General features: G+C 36.8%; 2 protein-coding genes across 6 annotated transcripts in view; both read right to left on the minus strand.

Annotated features, from left to right (window-relative positions):
- csnk1g2b (casein kinase 1, gamma 2b) overlaps positions 1 to 3344 on the minus strand; it is a 69901-nt gene extending 66557 nt beyond the window's left edge. For 2 of the 4 annotated variants that reach the window (XM_067413948.1, XM_067413945.1), the window contains exon 1: positions 3109 to 3263. The gene's annotated coding sequence lies outside the window, so the exon portion shown is untranslated. Of the gene's footprint in view, positions 1 to 774; positions 862 to 3108 lie in introns of all 4 variants that reach the window. The other 2 variants (XM_067413946.1, XM_067413947.1) reach the window with 2 other exon arrangements.
- Positions 3345 to 4233: 889 nt separating this feature from the next.
- dmbx2 (diencephalon/mesencephalon homeobox 2) lies at positions 4234 to 6907 on the minus strand. Of its 2 annotated transcripts, none has more exons than XM_067412706.1 (4): positions 6665 to 6907; positions 6340 to 6519; positions 5491 to 5666; positions 4234 to 5205 (listed from the first exon to the last, which is right to left on the minus strand). In XM_067412706.1, the coding sequence occupies exons 2-4, from the start codon at positions 6509 to 6511 to the stop codon at positions 4756 to 4758; spliced, it is 798 nt and encodes a 265-aa protein (XP_067268807.1). In that variant the 5' UTR covers positions 6512 to 6519; positions 6665 to 6907; the 3' UTR covers positions 4234 to 4755. The 2 variants fall into 2 exon arrangements, with proteins under 2 accessions (XP_067268807.1, XP_067268806.1); XM_067412705.1 differs by having other exon boundaries at positions 4235 to 5205; positions 6661 to 6905.
- Positions 6908 to 15265: the final 8358 nt, after the last annotated feature.

Genomic DNA, 15265 nt, shown 5'->3' on the forward strand with positions numbered 1-15265 from the left:
AAAACTTTAAAACACAAAAACTAATCCCGAGTGACCATGAATTTCAATACATTAATGAATTCATCCTATTGTCATATTAATGTCAAAGGTTATTCACAGAAAAAAATACAATATAAAATTCAACAACATCTTACAAAATTACAATAACAACTACACAAAATCTCAGTTTGACAGATGTGTAAAACATTTACCATAAAGTAAGTCTTTTACTATTTTACTGTATTTTTAATTAAATTACTTTTATTGGCATATGCGTATTTTATTTTATAATAAAATATAAAAGTATACAGTATACAATCAAAGTCTACAAAATCTTTCAGTTTAATATTTTAATTGAAAATGTTCAGTGCATTTTGAAAGCGAGTCCTCCATTAGATGAATAAATATGCAACATAATGGATAGAGGCATGACGGGATATTATAAAGCACAGACATTAATCCTGGTCATCAATGTGCATGGAATCCATTTTCAGATTACCTCAAGGTCCAATAAACCTAATCAATAACAGCAAGAGACAAAGTATTGCATGCTAGAAATGATGGGAATGCATTCTCACTGGATGAAGAGAAACGGATGTTACTTTAGAAAAAATAATTAATCATTTACAGTTTTGGCAATTTTAGGAACAAGAGCCAGTTTCTGACGCTACACCAACAGATTTTGCTGGTCTGCCAAGGCATTTTTTTCAAAGTGTGGATAACAGAATGGTTGAGAATTACAAGCCTAACAGTGCCCGTGTCAGTTTTCAATTCCAACAGGAACTTTGACGACACCTGTGTGGTTGATAATGGAGAGGGGAAGCGGTGTAGAAGGTCAGAGATCTCTGTTGCACCCCCCCATCCCATCCAGGGTCAGCACTGCTGTTAATGTAAATGGAAAAGAAAGTCGGAGCAGGTAATGCAAGAACTATTGGAAAGACTGCCATGCTTTCCTTCAGAAAATGCACTTAAAACGATCAATGACTGCCTGACTGGCTGTAAAAGGATACCAGACAAGAGCTGATGAGCAATATACAATCAGCTCAGCAGAAAAAATATCTTTAACATTTGGGGTGAGGGGCGGGGGGATGGATTCACTACTTAATTTTAACATCCAAGGCACTGTTTGTTTAGCAAGTGACAAATGCAACAGAGCATCAATGAATTTGATTATTAATGCACGGCTCATTTTTCTAGTCTGAGGAAATTATAATACTTTAGCCTGAGCAAAAGAGAATTATGAAAAATTATGCCCTGTCATTCAGCAAAGAAAATGCATCAGCAATCATGCCGACTTAGCTTTTTTTAACAGTTAGAGGGAGTGCTGGACAGTGCTTTATGAAAGGGACTGAATTTGGATACAACAATTCTCAATATGAAATCAATCATTATAGCAAAAACTTTATCTTATTGCACAAGCTGAATAATAAACAGGGTTATATAAGACATTTAAAAAGCAGGGAATTACATAAACTGATCTTAAACTATAGCCTGAAAATGTGAATATCCTCAAGTAAAGCAAGCCCCAGTCTCGTTTGGTCATACACTGTGGCACATAATGCATTTAAGCGGATCAGGATGGGCAGTCTATCATGTCTTTTGGTCACTACCCTATACGGTACCATAAAAATGCTGATTACAAGCTCTACAAGGGCGAAATGGAAAAAAAGACATGCCACAAATCAGTTAGGGATCACAAAAATCAGACTGGGATCAGATGTAATTACATGATCTGTGGACAAGTACTAGTGTATAAGTACTGATTATGGGGCATGTTTCCATCTACTTTGATCAGGAAAAGTGGCTACGCCATAAAAAATATTTCATCTTAGAGAAAGATTTATAAACGATTAAGAGATGAATCTCACTATCCATCTCACAGATAACGCAGGAACAACATCACAAAAAACACCTGATACAAAGGTGCATCAGATAAAGTCAAAATGATGACTGTAATACCACATAATCTGGAATTAAAACTGCATGACTAAATAATGGTTGCCAAATTAGTGTTCACAGCTGTTTTGAGTAGCTTTGCCTACAAGAAAACTAGACAGGCCAACGATGACTCTTTTTTTGCTTATCTGATAAATATCAAGAGAAAAGAAACCAGGTTTCAGCATAACACACAAGGCATCAAAGTTCAGCTGTGTTTTAGCTTTCAAACAGGAAACAGGCAAGTGTTAGAAGCCATGTAAAAAAGCAAGACATCTACTTCTACTTTCTCAGATGGGCAAAAGAGAGAAGCTGGTGCCATAAATCTGCTTCTGTGTTGATCTATAAGGCCTTGTGTGGTGTTGATTTGAGCTTGAGAGGAAAAGAGAGCTGCCTGGTCATGTATTTCCTTAAGCACAGTCTGATTTTCCATACTAATTTGTTTAGCCTCTATGTGAAACTGGGAGATACAGTTTAACAGTCCTCTTGTTTGCAATCTGACACCTTTCCAGCCTGATAACTGAACAAAATTGGCCAACTCTATTTTAAAATGTAAATCACTAATGTGTCAATTAAAACACACTAAGCATCACTTGAGCTTAATACCTTAATGTTTTTAAATTGTACAGATGGTTTTAATTGCTGAATACGCCCTTGACAGAAGATATTTCCAAATCAGTAGTACAAAGTCTAAAATGTCACAATAATATATATTAAAAATCTCATCCGTTTATAAATTGTTTAATTTCCTTATGAAGTATCAATTCCAGAAAGCTTCCTATCCTGGCCTAGCAAAGAATAGATACTTGTACAGGTATTTAAACATTACATATGTCTTTAAATGTATTTCTTTCAACCATCTTCTTGGCTAGTGGCTTAAAAACGTCCTTAAAATGATTGGCTGTCTAGCTGAGTCGTCAAATATGAACTAAATACACGTCGAAATATATTTCATTTCGCATCTAAAGCTAAATATATTCCCTTTCAAATTCGAAAAGGTAAGGAAATACCGACAAACCAGCTAAACAACTCCAAGCCTTGTTTGACAAACATGACAATAATCCTCCACAAATAAACTAGCTTAGCAACCCACTTAGCTAACATCACATTAGCCGTCTAGCAGCGAACCTTTCAGTCTTTCGATTAAAACGAGGATGGAATGTTTTTCCTGAGAAAACATAAAGATGTTTTTACCTGTGTGTGAGTCCCCTATGTGGTATGCCGCGACATGGTCCTTAATTTATGCTTTGAAAAGTGATTTAATTCCCCACTAAAGACTAGCCCGGCTTCGCTGTTGTCTCTTTAAGCCTACCGTTTCGGTGAGCGAAGCTCCGGCGTCACCCGACACTCCCATTGCTGTGGATACGCTCTCAAAAGTGCGTAGATAGATTGGTGAATGCGAGGCTGTGCTGTCGCGCGCAACAGAAGCTCCATACTGTCCCCACCTGGAGAAAAACTCAAATGTTTTGCCCGGATCAACAGTTGTATACTGCTGAAATGGAAAAAAATATATATAGGCTATGGGCAAGTTGGTGATAAGGCTGTGAAGAGGTTGTTGTGTGGAGTCCATTGACAAAAATATAAATTACTGAACCTGAGGGAAATTATATATGTTAAAAAATGTATAAGGCATATTTTTGTATAACATAACCATTTGTTTTCATATAGGCTAGAGATAAAATGCATACATTTTCCCCATTTAATTCCTCTGTGTAAGCCTTTATTCTGAAGAATGTTTATATAATATAGGGTATCTGATGTTTTGTATAATATATAAATAATTGTAGGCCTAATATATACAGTATAAAATATATTTATATATTATTTATGTTTTGTATAGGCATGTATATTTTTATAAGATGTTAATATCCATGTAATCAACATAATTTAACTGCTCTTTCCATATATTATTCAGCTTGAATGCCTATTCATATCTTTTTAATAGCACACAGGTTGTGACAAATTGCATAATAGTTCATGAGACTTTTACAAATATAGACCATAAAGTTGCTTTTAATGACTTTTCACGACAGCCTGTATCTAGCTAATATCGCCCGGAAGAACTTTTGTACTGGACATGTCATGCACATTTATAAATGAATATTAATTTATGGTGAATATTTCAAATAAGATTATATAGATGCCAGCAGTCTTATTCAGATTTATAAAAACCAGACTTAGCTAGCTATGACTAACCATTTTACATGATGCTTTCATAATCCAAATATGACCATATTCTTTTTACACCACATCTACCACATCTGAACATTGTTTTGCATGTAAACACATTCAGTGATGCTCGGCTTTCATTCATTAAAAAATGTATCATATATTTAGGCTATAGCGACATGAAAATGTACAAGTGCACACAAAATGAAACGCTATACTTAAATTTAACTGAAAATGCTCCACAACTGGCAAAATGATTTATTGCACTGACAAAAAATAACATTAAAAAATATGAAGACCAAATGTGCAATACCAGAATTAGGCTACACAGCAGTAATTACTGAATACTACTGATTCCAGAGTTTTTCATGTTTATTTGTATTCAAAAAGTTCATAAAAATCTACAAAGTGCTCAAATATGTGTGTGCAACACAATCATTTTCGTAACAATGCTCTAAGCTATGCAAAGCATGAAAGTTGAAAAAATTAGCCAGTTTGTAAAAATACAATCAAAAACCATTAATAAAAGTTACAGGAAAATCCAACCAAATCCAAACCTTTCCATTATTCTCAGAATAAATGTTACAATGTCTTGGTGACACAGGAACACCTGTTCCCTCTTCATGTCCTAATAAGGATGACTGGCTCACGGGGGCTTTTTGGTTGGTAAGGCTACATGTCCAGGTGGTGGTGAACCATGGATTTAGACTGACAGGCAGATTGAAGCATGAGATTCCTGCATTTTCCCAATGGCACAAGATTGATTGGCGTGCTGTGCTGCTGTTGCATTATAGGTAAATATGTAGGAGAGAAAGGCAGACCTGCAGACAGCAGCCCAAGTGCAGGAGGCATTGGTTGTTGGTAGTGTTCTCCAGTAATGAATGGAAGAACAGCAGAGGAGTGTAGTCTGGGGTGGGAATGGAGGTGAATAGAGTCCGCTGAGGAAGGAATGGTCTTGTTTTCCCTAATAGAGGATTGAGATTTTGAATTTAAGCCTTTCTCTTGGTCCTTTGCCCCTTCTTTCCGTTGTTTAGTAGCAGAGCGCACTTGGCTTTCTTCTTTGGGAAGGGGTGTGAAGCGTTGACCTTTTCTAAATTTGGCACGTCTGTTTTTGAACCACACCTGAAGAAACATGCTTTGTTAATCTAGGATGTTTTAAACATTTTTTTTTTTTTTAATAAAGTTTTCAAAATACCATAGAAAAACCTTTTTAGGTTCCTCAAAGACGCTTTTAGTAAAAAGTTCTTTAAAAAAACTATTATATTCCTATAGGGAACATCTTAAAAACCTAAAGAACATTTTCTAATAAAAAGAGCCTTTTGTTCAATCAAGCTTCCATGGATGTAAAAATCCTTTATATTCTAAATGTATTGTAATATTTAGAAGGGTTCTGCTTATGGCTCTCACCTGGATACGGGCCTCTGGGAGGTTGATGCAGACTGCTAGTCTCTCTCTCATGCCCACATCTGGATACTGGGTTTGCTGAAAGGCCTTTTCGAGCGCTTGTAACTGAGACACATTGAAGGCTGTGCGACTGCGACGCTGCTTTTGCTGGTTCCCATAGCGTGCCTCGAGGATGAGTTCTAAATGAAGAAGATATTTATTAGTTGTTTACAATTCATTTCATGATACTTAACATTGTTTATTAGGACTCAAATAACATAAAAAATATATAATCAAAAGGGATTCAAAATATGTAAATAAACAAAGTATTACAATTTAAAACTTTTTTAACAAACAAGCAATTGTTTAAGCAAAAAATGCTGGGTTCTAATATACACAATATAACTGCAAAAACTACAACAAAAAAACTATGTATAATATAACTGAAAAAAAGCTAATTAAAAGCATTTTTAGACGTCCTTACTAAGTTGCTGCTTATTACTAAATAAAATTGTGTGTGTGTGTGTATATATATATATATATATATATATATGCTATAAACAATAAAGAATGTTCTATTTAAGCATATTATATTTTATTTTAATATTAGCTTAAACCTTAATTCTATTTCTATTAAAAGTATTCGTGAATATAATAAAATTACCCGTATTATAGCCTACATCTCATTTTTAATCAACTAGCCTACGCGTAGCCTAGGCTATAATATGAGCACTAGGCCTACTGTAAAGTGTGACCAGTAATTAAAAGCTCTAAGACTCCTAAATCAGATGTTTACAGTTTTACAAATGCTGCATTTACTCTGTAGCCTACTTCATTTATGTTCCAGGTCTCTAAAGTCAAGCGGCATCTCACCTGCCAGGCGCTCCGCTACCGTGAAAGTCTGCATGGACGCCGGACTGGCCACCGAATGAATCTGATACGGCCGCGACATCTGCTGGTGAGCCTCGGGAAATAACGAGTTCACGCGTTGCAATGGAAAAGGCCCCTGGCCGTTTCTTGGTCCACAGAAATACACAGAATTCATTCTGCTGGCTGATAGGTCAAAAAATATATTATAAACACACATGAAATGTGATAATGAAAAGGCAGAAAAGAGCACAATATAATAGAAAATGTTTAATAAAATTGTGTTTTTAATAAAGAAAATAAATAAAAATAATAATGAACACTTACCTACAACTTCCAATGAACTGTGGAATGATCAGTTGCAAAAAAACATTTACCCAGTAAAATGAGGTAAAGTACGTGCAACTGCTGTTTTTGTTTTTTACTCATATAATTCTAAAATCCCAAGGAAACATTTCACTGGGGCTGGTAAAATCCTCCAAAATTTTACAGTGAAGTTTCTTTTAGTAAGGCAGACCTGTAATGCTCCACGTTGACTACGGTTTATGTTCTCTCCAGCTCAGTTTCCACTATTTAAGAGGCATTAACTTCAGCTTCCTTCAACCATTAGCCAATAGAAAGAAAGGTATTAGCCTGGATTAAGTGGGATGAGGGAGAGAAAGGGGGGTTTGGGGGCTCAAGTTTTTGAAACTATTGAACTTGGGAGATTTAGGCAAAGCATCTCCCTTCAATGAGCGGGCATTGCGCTCCCCCCTTTAAAACAATTAAAACAATGTGGTCGGCTAATCTCTGGGGTTGGGCAGATTAAAATAACAGCCTTTGATTGTCCGTTGTTCTCTTCCTTCTTTCTCTGCCATTCCCCAGCTTTTGTTAGTATTAACTCCAAGGGGGGTGTTTGCTTGGCTGGTTTGTTTTGCTAACTGGGCCCATATTTTGCCCAGAAAATGTCAACTTGAGAATGCACTCTGGAAGTGGCCTATTAGGGTAATTTCTTAGAGCTAAATGTTCCTTCTTATCAAATCCTCTCAAAATACCCAAAAAAGAAAAAAGAAAATACTCAATAAAATGAAAGACACACATGGGATAAACAAAGCAATTTGCAGTCTGTGGTGTAAAATGCATTTAATTATGCAATAAACCACCAAGACAGTTATGAAGCAAACATATCAACCAATCTGAATGTCACTCCTTGTCATTATCCCATCAGACATCTCTCAACACCCTCTCTCATTGAGCTCAAGCAGCAGTTTAGCTCCAGCTGAAACCTCAGTCACCTCAGATCAGATCATCCTCAGTAAAACTGCAGCCGAGCGGCTGGGAGCGGCTCAGGAGGTTCAGAGATGTAAATTCCGCTAAATCCTGACACTGTGCAGCTCAGGGCCAGGAAGGCGAGGCATGTGGAGAGCTAGATTATGTTTCCCACGAGTATCAGGGCAGTTGCACACTCCTTGGTGTGTGTGTGTGTGTGTGTGTGTGAGTGTGTGTGTGTGTGTGTGTGTGTGTGTGTGTGTGTGTGTGTGTGTGTCCAAGAGGGCAACACAGGAACCAGTACAGCAGCCAAGCAGAGGAGCTGGGCTAAACTGGCATGAGACTGGCACACACACAACATTGACCACACATTTGGCTCACTTTTATATCCACTTTCCTATTGGAAAGGATTGTTTGTTTGTATCCAGACAGTCATGGAATTCTAGTCTTTATTAGAAAAACAGATTTACATAAATCTCTTCTATCTTTACAAAAGTCTATGGGAATATTAATGAAATGCTAGTGCACAGTAACTAAAAATGCATTTCTAGATTTTAAAAAAAGAAAGAAATTAACCTACTTTATTCACCAAGAATGAGTTAAATTGACCAAAACAGTAAAGAGATTAATAATGTAAAATAAATGCTGTTCTTTTGAACTTTCTATTTATCAAAGAATCCTGAAAAAAATGTATCAATATTTTTACAAAAATTAAGCAGAACAACAAGAGCACAAAATCATCATATTAGAATTTCTAAAGGATCATTTCACACTGAAGACTGCCATAATTCCTGTGAATCACAGGAATAATTACATTTTTAAAAACAATTTAAATAGAAAACAGTAGAAGCCAACTATTTCACTACAGTTTTACTGTATTTTTGATCATATACATAAATGCAGCCTTTGTAAGACTGGCAGACTTTTAATATTTTAAAATCTTACCGACTTTAAACTTTTGAGATGATTCTTTGACGGTTATTTGCGCGTAGTAACTCTGTTTAGAACTGTATCGTTCTGAAGAACCCTTTGTATGCAGAAATAGTTCTCTGTGTGTTAGCGTTAAGGGTTCTTTATTCCCGCTTTTTTTTTCAAATCTGTAACGGTCAAAACCACCTCATTACTGATCTTCTTCTGGAGCTCAGCCATTTAGTTACACAGACTTTCAACACACTCCCGAATCCCGACAGGTAAATTACTTCTTTCTTACAATGTCTATACATCTTAACTTATAACTGTAGCCTACTGATAACTGGTTTCCTACCACTTTTATGAGTTTAACAAAACGATTTATCAAAAGTGTGACCGTTAAGGGTAACAGTTATAGGTTACTTATCTTCTCTTACAACAGAGATTACATTTGTGATCCATATGGTTAGATTTTTTTTAATTATTACTTTTTGTGTAAACATAGGCCTACATGGTCACTAAAAAAAAAATCCATTCAAAACTTCCTTTTAACATTGTGAAGGGCATACTGATTTTTTTGTGTGTGCTAATTTTGGCATTCATAGACATTATTTTTTAGTTGTAGGTAGCTACAATATATATTGTGTGTTTCTTTTAAGTCAAATTGGTCTCCTGTAATTATATACAACGGCCAATAATAGTCAATCTATAAAACAAATACATACAACTAAATTTGGAAAGTTCTACTTTCATTCAAGTATGTTTTGAGCCAGATTTTAACACAGTATATTTCCTGATACAGAAAATTCTGATACAGTTTATAAACTCTACTTCTTCTTACAACTCCTGATTTGAGCATCATGTAAAATTAGTTTTAGGAATTTTTGTTGTTGTTGTTGTTGGTGGTGGGCAAAAGCCAATTGTAAATGCTTTTAAACTTAGATAATGCTTTACAAGTCTTTTGGTGTCCTTTTCAGCTGTCAGATGGCAACAGCTCATCTAGACCAACACTTTCCACATTTCTGATATTTTCACACCTAACTGACCTTTCAAACCATCATGGAATTGTGCTGAAGTTTTTCTCCCTGTGTTCAAGGCTCTGCTTTTTTCTCCCTTTGCGGTGTTCTTGCCTGTCAAGCTGTATTAGTGTCCTCTCAAAATAAGTCATTTAGAAGAACCTTAGCTGAGCAGCCTCTGAACCCCATTAAAAGCTTGGAGCTCAGAGCCCAGAAGCCTTTGTCTCTTCAGCCTACGGGATTAGTGGAGATTTGCTGCTAAGAAAAAAAAGTAGTTATTTCATGGCACTTTCATGATGAAACCTGGCCAAAGCTGTGTTGGCTGGGAGGATTAGAGTCACACAAAGACGCTGGTTGTGTGTGACCCCCTCCCCGAAAACCACCGCCCTGGTGCAATGCCCCCTCCAAACCCCAAACACACACCATCCCCACCTCATAACTCCGGCTCAGTCCGTAATGAGAGCTGAGTTTTCATCTCCTGCCCACTAAAATTGCGTTTCGGCTTTACCCCCGACCCACTCAACAGCTTTAAAGAGACCACAAAGTGATGGATGCATCTGGAATTTTCTCATTCATTTGTTTATTTACATAGGTGTAATTGGATGCAAACCCATTAATTTGTCTTAGTGCCCAGCTATAGTCAAGCTTTGGGGGTTTAGGCCCTGTCTTCAGAGTTTAAGGGGTTTATGTGCTAGTGGATCCACTCACAAAGACACAGATTAGCAGCATTAAAAACACAGGCCAGACTAAACTCATTACACAGTTTCAAACTCATAAAACATGTTTTTGCTTAATATAACTCACTTGTAAACAGTTTCCATAAACGTAAACACGAAAATGAAAAAAGAACGAAAATGATGTGGAAAAAAGCAAAAAAGATGGATGAATAATAAATAGAACTGTATATTGAGGAAAGCATAGGACACCTACGGGCACACACATTCACACAGAAGGCATTTTCCATTCAACTGCACGATGCATGAAGCGTTAAAATGTGGATTCAAGGTAAAATAAGTTAAAGTGTGAACCAGCGCTAAAAAGCAGTTTGAAGTTCAACTCTTAAAAAGCATGTCTCTAGACCTTGCGCTTCCCCCCGTTTAACTACCCAGCATCTCGCTTTTTTTTATATGTGAGATGTGAGCAATGGAATGGGATTTTCTTTTTTGTTTTTTTACTTATTTTTACTTGAGCACTGTGTTTTATAACACCGTGTTATGTGCCAGATGCTGCAAAAAAAGATGTGAACACAACCACAACGGTAAAACACGTCTGTCTAGCACCTGTTTTGTGTGAACAGGCCCTTGGAAAGTAACAGGCAGTTGTTCAGCAAAACTGAACTGCTTGCCTCATTAAATATTCATGAGCTGTGCACAGAAACTTTCATGTGCTATTTGTTTCTTTGTCATGTCTAACAGTGACGAAAAATGCTTTGATTTGAAAGAAGAAGCAATTGTTTTATTCTTTTGTTCCAAAGGATTGGCCTACTCAAGACTGACAGGAATATAGGCTATTTTATGCAATACAAGTGGATATTTAAGCAGCTAGGTCACTTGCTGTGTTCGTCCAATCACTGACAATGAAAATTGTCATGCAATCAAGACTGCATGCACGGATGTACAATGTGATGTCAATAACCATAATTCCTAATCCACGAAGATTGTGAATTTGTGAAACATAAAAAAATAGCCCAGGAATCTGTTAACATAATTTTAAATGTGAAAATCCTTTAAGATTTTAACAGGGTTTAGATTTTATATAATAACAGTAATTGTATTGATGGTTTGGAGTGCTAGTAGCACTCAGTTTTGAGTTTAAAGAAACTTTTACTCTTTTGTGCTGCAGAATTGGACCTTTTATCTCAATGGACTTTCTTAAGCTGCAGCTAAGTGAAAGCGTTTTAATATGATTTGGATTGGTTTAAAACTACAGGGGGGCTCTAGAAAAGGACAGAGGGGGTTCATTTAGCCTTTTGAAAGGTTTTGTTTACAGGTCCTGTTTAACAGATGTTGGAGTGAGGAGCAGAATGCTCTCCCTTTCTTTAATTACTTATCAATAGTGGAAATTTGTATTGACAAGCGCCTGTCAAGAGGAGAGCTTTGTAGTTGTCAGTTATCTGAGAGAGAGCCGCTTAACCAAGAGGCCCCTCGGACACTCGTTGGATCGATCCCAGCACAGCACAATTGGCTCTCTGGGCAGCTCTGTGTGGACAGGAGTGTGTGAGGGGGGCCTCAGAAGAAGTGCTGTGGGACTAAAGACTTCTTCAGAGGGGGAAATCGATGTGGCTAGCTTGGCCTCTGACCCTGCGCAGTGAGGGTCCAGAAGCGCGAGGTCAGCGGCACATTTTAAGCTCCAGTAAGAGATATTCTCAAAAGAGCCTCTGAACATGCAAACACAAAAGCTATCGAACAAAAACAAACGCACTGCAGGAGTAAAAATGTGCACCAGATGTTTACACTTGATAATGGACTGATCCTCACTTATCAACTGTTTATCTACCAGTTACCGTATACATCTGTGTTGAAATGCAGAGTTTTAAATGAAGACCAAAATTGTATTTAAAATAATAACAATAATAGGACTATATTAATAACATATTATATTTGCATAATGAAGATCCAGTTATTAGGAAAACAGGAGAAAAAATGGGTGCTACCAAATTTGCACACACACACACACACACACACACACACACACACACACACACACACACACACACACACACACACACACACACACACTTACATTCACATTGTCCATATTTATTTACATCTGTCGATCGATAAATCGATCTATCTGTCTGTCTGTCTGTTATTTTCAATTATTTCTTGCAAGTAATAACTGAAAACTCAAATAGCATAACTGCAATATTTAGCTCTAAAAAGTTTTTACTGTTAAAATCACAAAAGTTTAGTATCTATAAAAGGGTGTCCACTTTAAAATGTAGTCACATACATTACTAATAATTAAAACAATGTCCAAGAACAACAAATATGGATGATCTAGAATTAAATACATTTAAACTAGTTTACTTATAAAACATAAGTAAATCCAAACAGCTCAAACCAAGACAAACAGCCAAAAAAAAAAAAAAAAGCAGTATGGCAAGTCAATAGTGATTAATTCACTGATCTTTCAGCACAGACTTAACTGCATATGCAGCCAAATACAACAAACCTTATAATAACATACATTTGAGATAAGTTCGAGCCCTTAACCAAGCAATAAATAATGACAAAACCTAAAAATCTAAATCATGCTTAATCTTTTAATCATGCTTTACCAACAAAAAACCCTGCATGGTCTGAAATAAAATATTAAAAGAGTTACTAATGGAACAGATTAATCTCCTATACAAAGCAGAGCAGTGGCTGTTACACACTGACATTCACTTGCACTTACAAGGCTTTTTGTAGAGTCTCTGATGACCAAATTTCAACAAAACCTTTTAAGCCAGACCATGAGTCTGGCTTATCTTAAGCCTAACGGATCAATATTGGAAATAACTAGAAGATCAATCGCCTAATTAGGTGACACGATTGTACAATGGAGTACTGACCTATGATATATGCAATTAGCATATTCTTTTGGGTTGGAGGAGGTAACTGGTTTACTCATCTTCCTTAGTGTTGCTCACAAAATCCAACAATATATAAACTGATCTTATTATATAAAAAATGATTAATGTCATGGCATCAGATGATAAAATAAATATCAAACCAAATGGTAAAAACACCACAATTTACCCATGAGCATCCCTCCTCACTCGGGTTCCCCCCAGCAAGTCAAAGGTGATCAGAGGAACGACTGATCGAACATGATAATGAAAAAGACTTTAAGCTGTTTCACTGCACATGCTCAAATCTTTAAATCCCGCCCCCCTTCCCGGCCACCCGGACATTGTGCGAGATATTGATCCTGCCGCTGTTTTTAATACCTGGGGTCCGGGACTGTGACATGAGATGGCTGGGGCCCAGGGTAAACACATGGGCCTGGGGTGAGCGGGATACAATAGACCTCCCCTCTATGCCTCCACAGGCTCTTTGTGTCATTTTGTTGTCAGAGAAAACAGCTGCTGAAGAAGGAGCTCTTAGCCAAGCACCTGCTGGAAAAGGTCTCACGTATATAGACATACAAAATAACTGGAGAAAGATGGTGAAGTGGAACAGACAGGTTAGGCTAAAAAAAAAAAAAACAGAGAATATTCTCAGTCAAAAGCTTGACATAATTTTGTGTTTAGAAATTCACTGAAATACATGCTTCTCATAGACTGCCCATTGAACATTGTAATAATATATAATGTTCAAAAGTTTGGGGTCTGCAAGATATTTTATGTTTATGAGTAAGTCTATTTATGTATTGTGGAATATTACTGCATTTAAAAAAGTATTTCACTTTATTAATTTTTTTGGATTTATTCTTGTGATGGCAAAGCTGAATTTTCAGCAGTTTCATATGATCCTTCAGAAATCATTTGCTTCTCAATAAACATTTCTTATTATTATCAATGTTAAAAACAGTTTTGCTGCTTAATATTTTTGTGGACATTATGATTATTTTTCAAGATTCTTTGATGAATAGAAAGTTCAAAAGAACAACATTTATTTGAAATATAACTTATATGTAACAATCTAAAAGTATTTTGAAATTTTGGTAAATTGAATGCATCTTTGTTAAATAAAAGTACTACTTTAAAAACAAAATCTTGCTGACCATAAACTTTTGAATGGTAGTGTATATTAGTAGTAGTAAATAAAGTTTTATAATGCATAGTATATGAATGCTAAGAAGAGAATAACTTATTAGGAAGTGGAAGTAGGAACTTATTAGTGTGTCTATATAGATCCTAAGGTGTGCTGTGGTATCTGGCACAAAAATGTTAACAGCAGATCCTTTAAGTCCTGTAAGTTGCAAGGTGAGGCCTCCATGGATCAGACTTGTTTGTTCAGCACATCCCACAGATACTCAATTGGATTGAGAAGATTTGCAGAATTTGGTGGCCAAATCAACACATCAAACTCGTTGTGCTCCTCAAACCATTCCTGAACCATTTTTGCTTTGTGGCAGGGCACATTATCCTGCTGAAAGAGGCCACAGCCAGGAATATCGTTTCTATGAAAGGGTGTATATGGTCTGCAACAATGCTTAGGTAGGTGGTACGTGTCAAAAATAACAACCACATGGATGGCAGGATGTAAGGTTTCCCAGCAGAACATTGCCCAAAGCACCACACTGCCTCAGCCGGCTTGCCTTCTTCCCATAGTGCATTGTGGTTCCACGTGTTCCCCAGGTAAACGATGCACACACACCTAACCATCCATGTGATGAAAAAGAATATGTTCTTTTGAATGAACATTTGGGAACATCATCACAAAGTAATTCATCAGAACAGGCCACCTTCTTCCAGACCTTGACCTTATGTACCCACTGGTGGCACTTTCGGCATTGGACAAGGGTCAAGAGTGGCACCCTGACTGGTCTGCAGATATGCAGCTCCATAAGCAACAAACTGTGATGGACTTTGTATTCTGATACTTTTATATCAGAACCAGCATTAACTTCTTGAGCAACTTGAGTTACAGTAGCTCAGCTGTTTGATCGGACCACACAGGCCAGCCTTCGCTTTTCACGTGCATCAATGGGCCTTGGCCCGCCCATGACCCTGACGCCAGTTCAACACTGTTCCTTTCTTGGACCATTTTTGATAGATACTGACCACTGCAGACAAGGAACACCCCACAAGAGCTGCAGTTTTTTAGATG

The sequence above is a fragment of the Pseudorasbora parva genome, chromosome 13 (assembly GCF_024679245.1).
Source record: "Pseudorasbora parva isolate DD20220531a chromosome 13, ASM2467924v1, whole genome shotgun sequence".
NCBI lineage: Eukaryota > Metazoa > Chordata > Actinopteri > Cypriniformes > Gobionidae > Pseudorasbora > Pseudorasbora parva.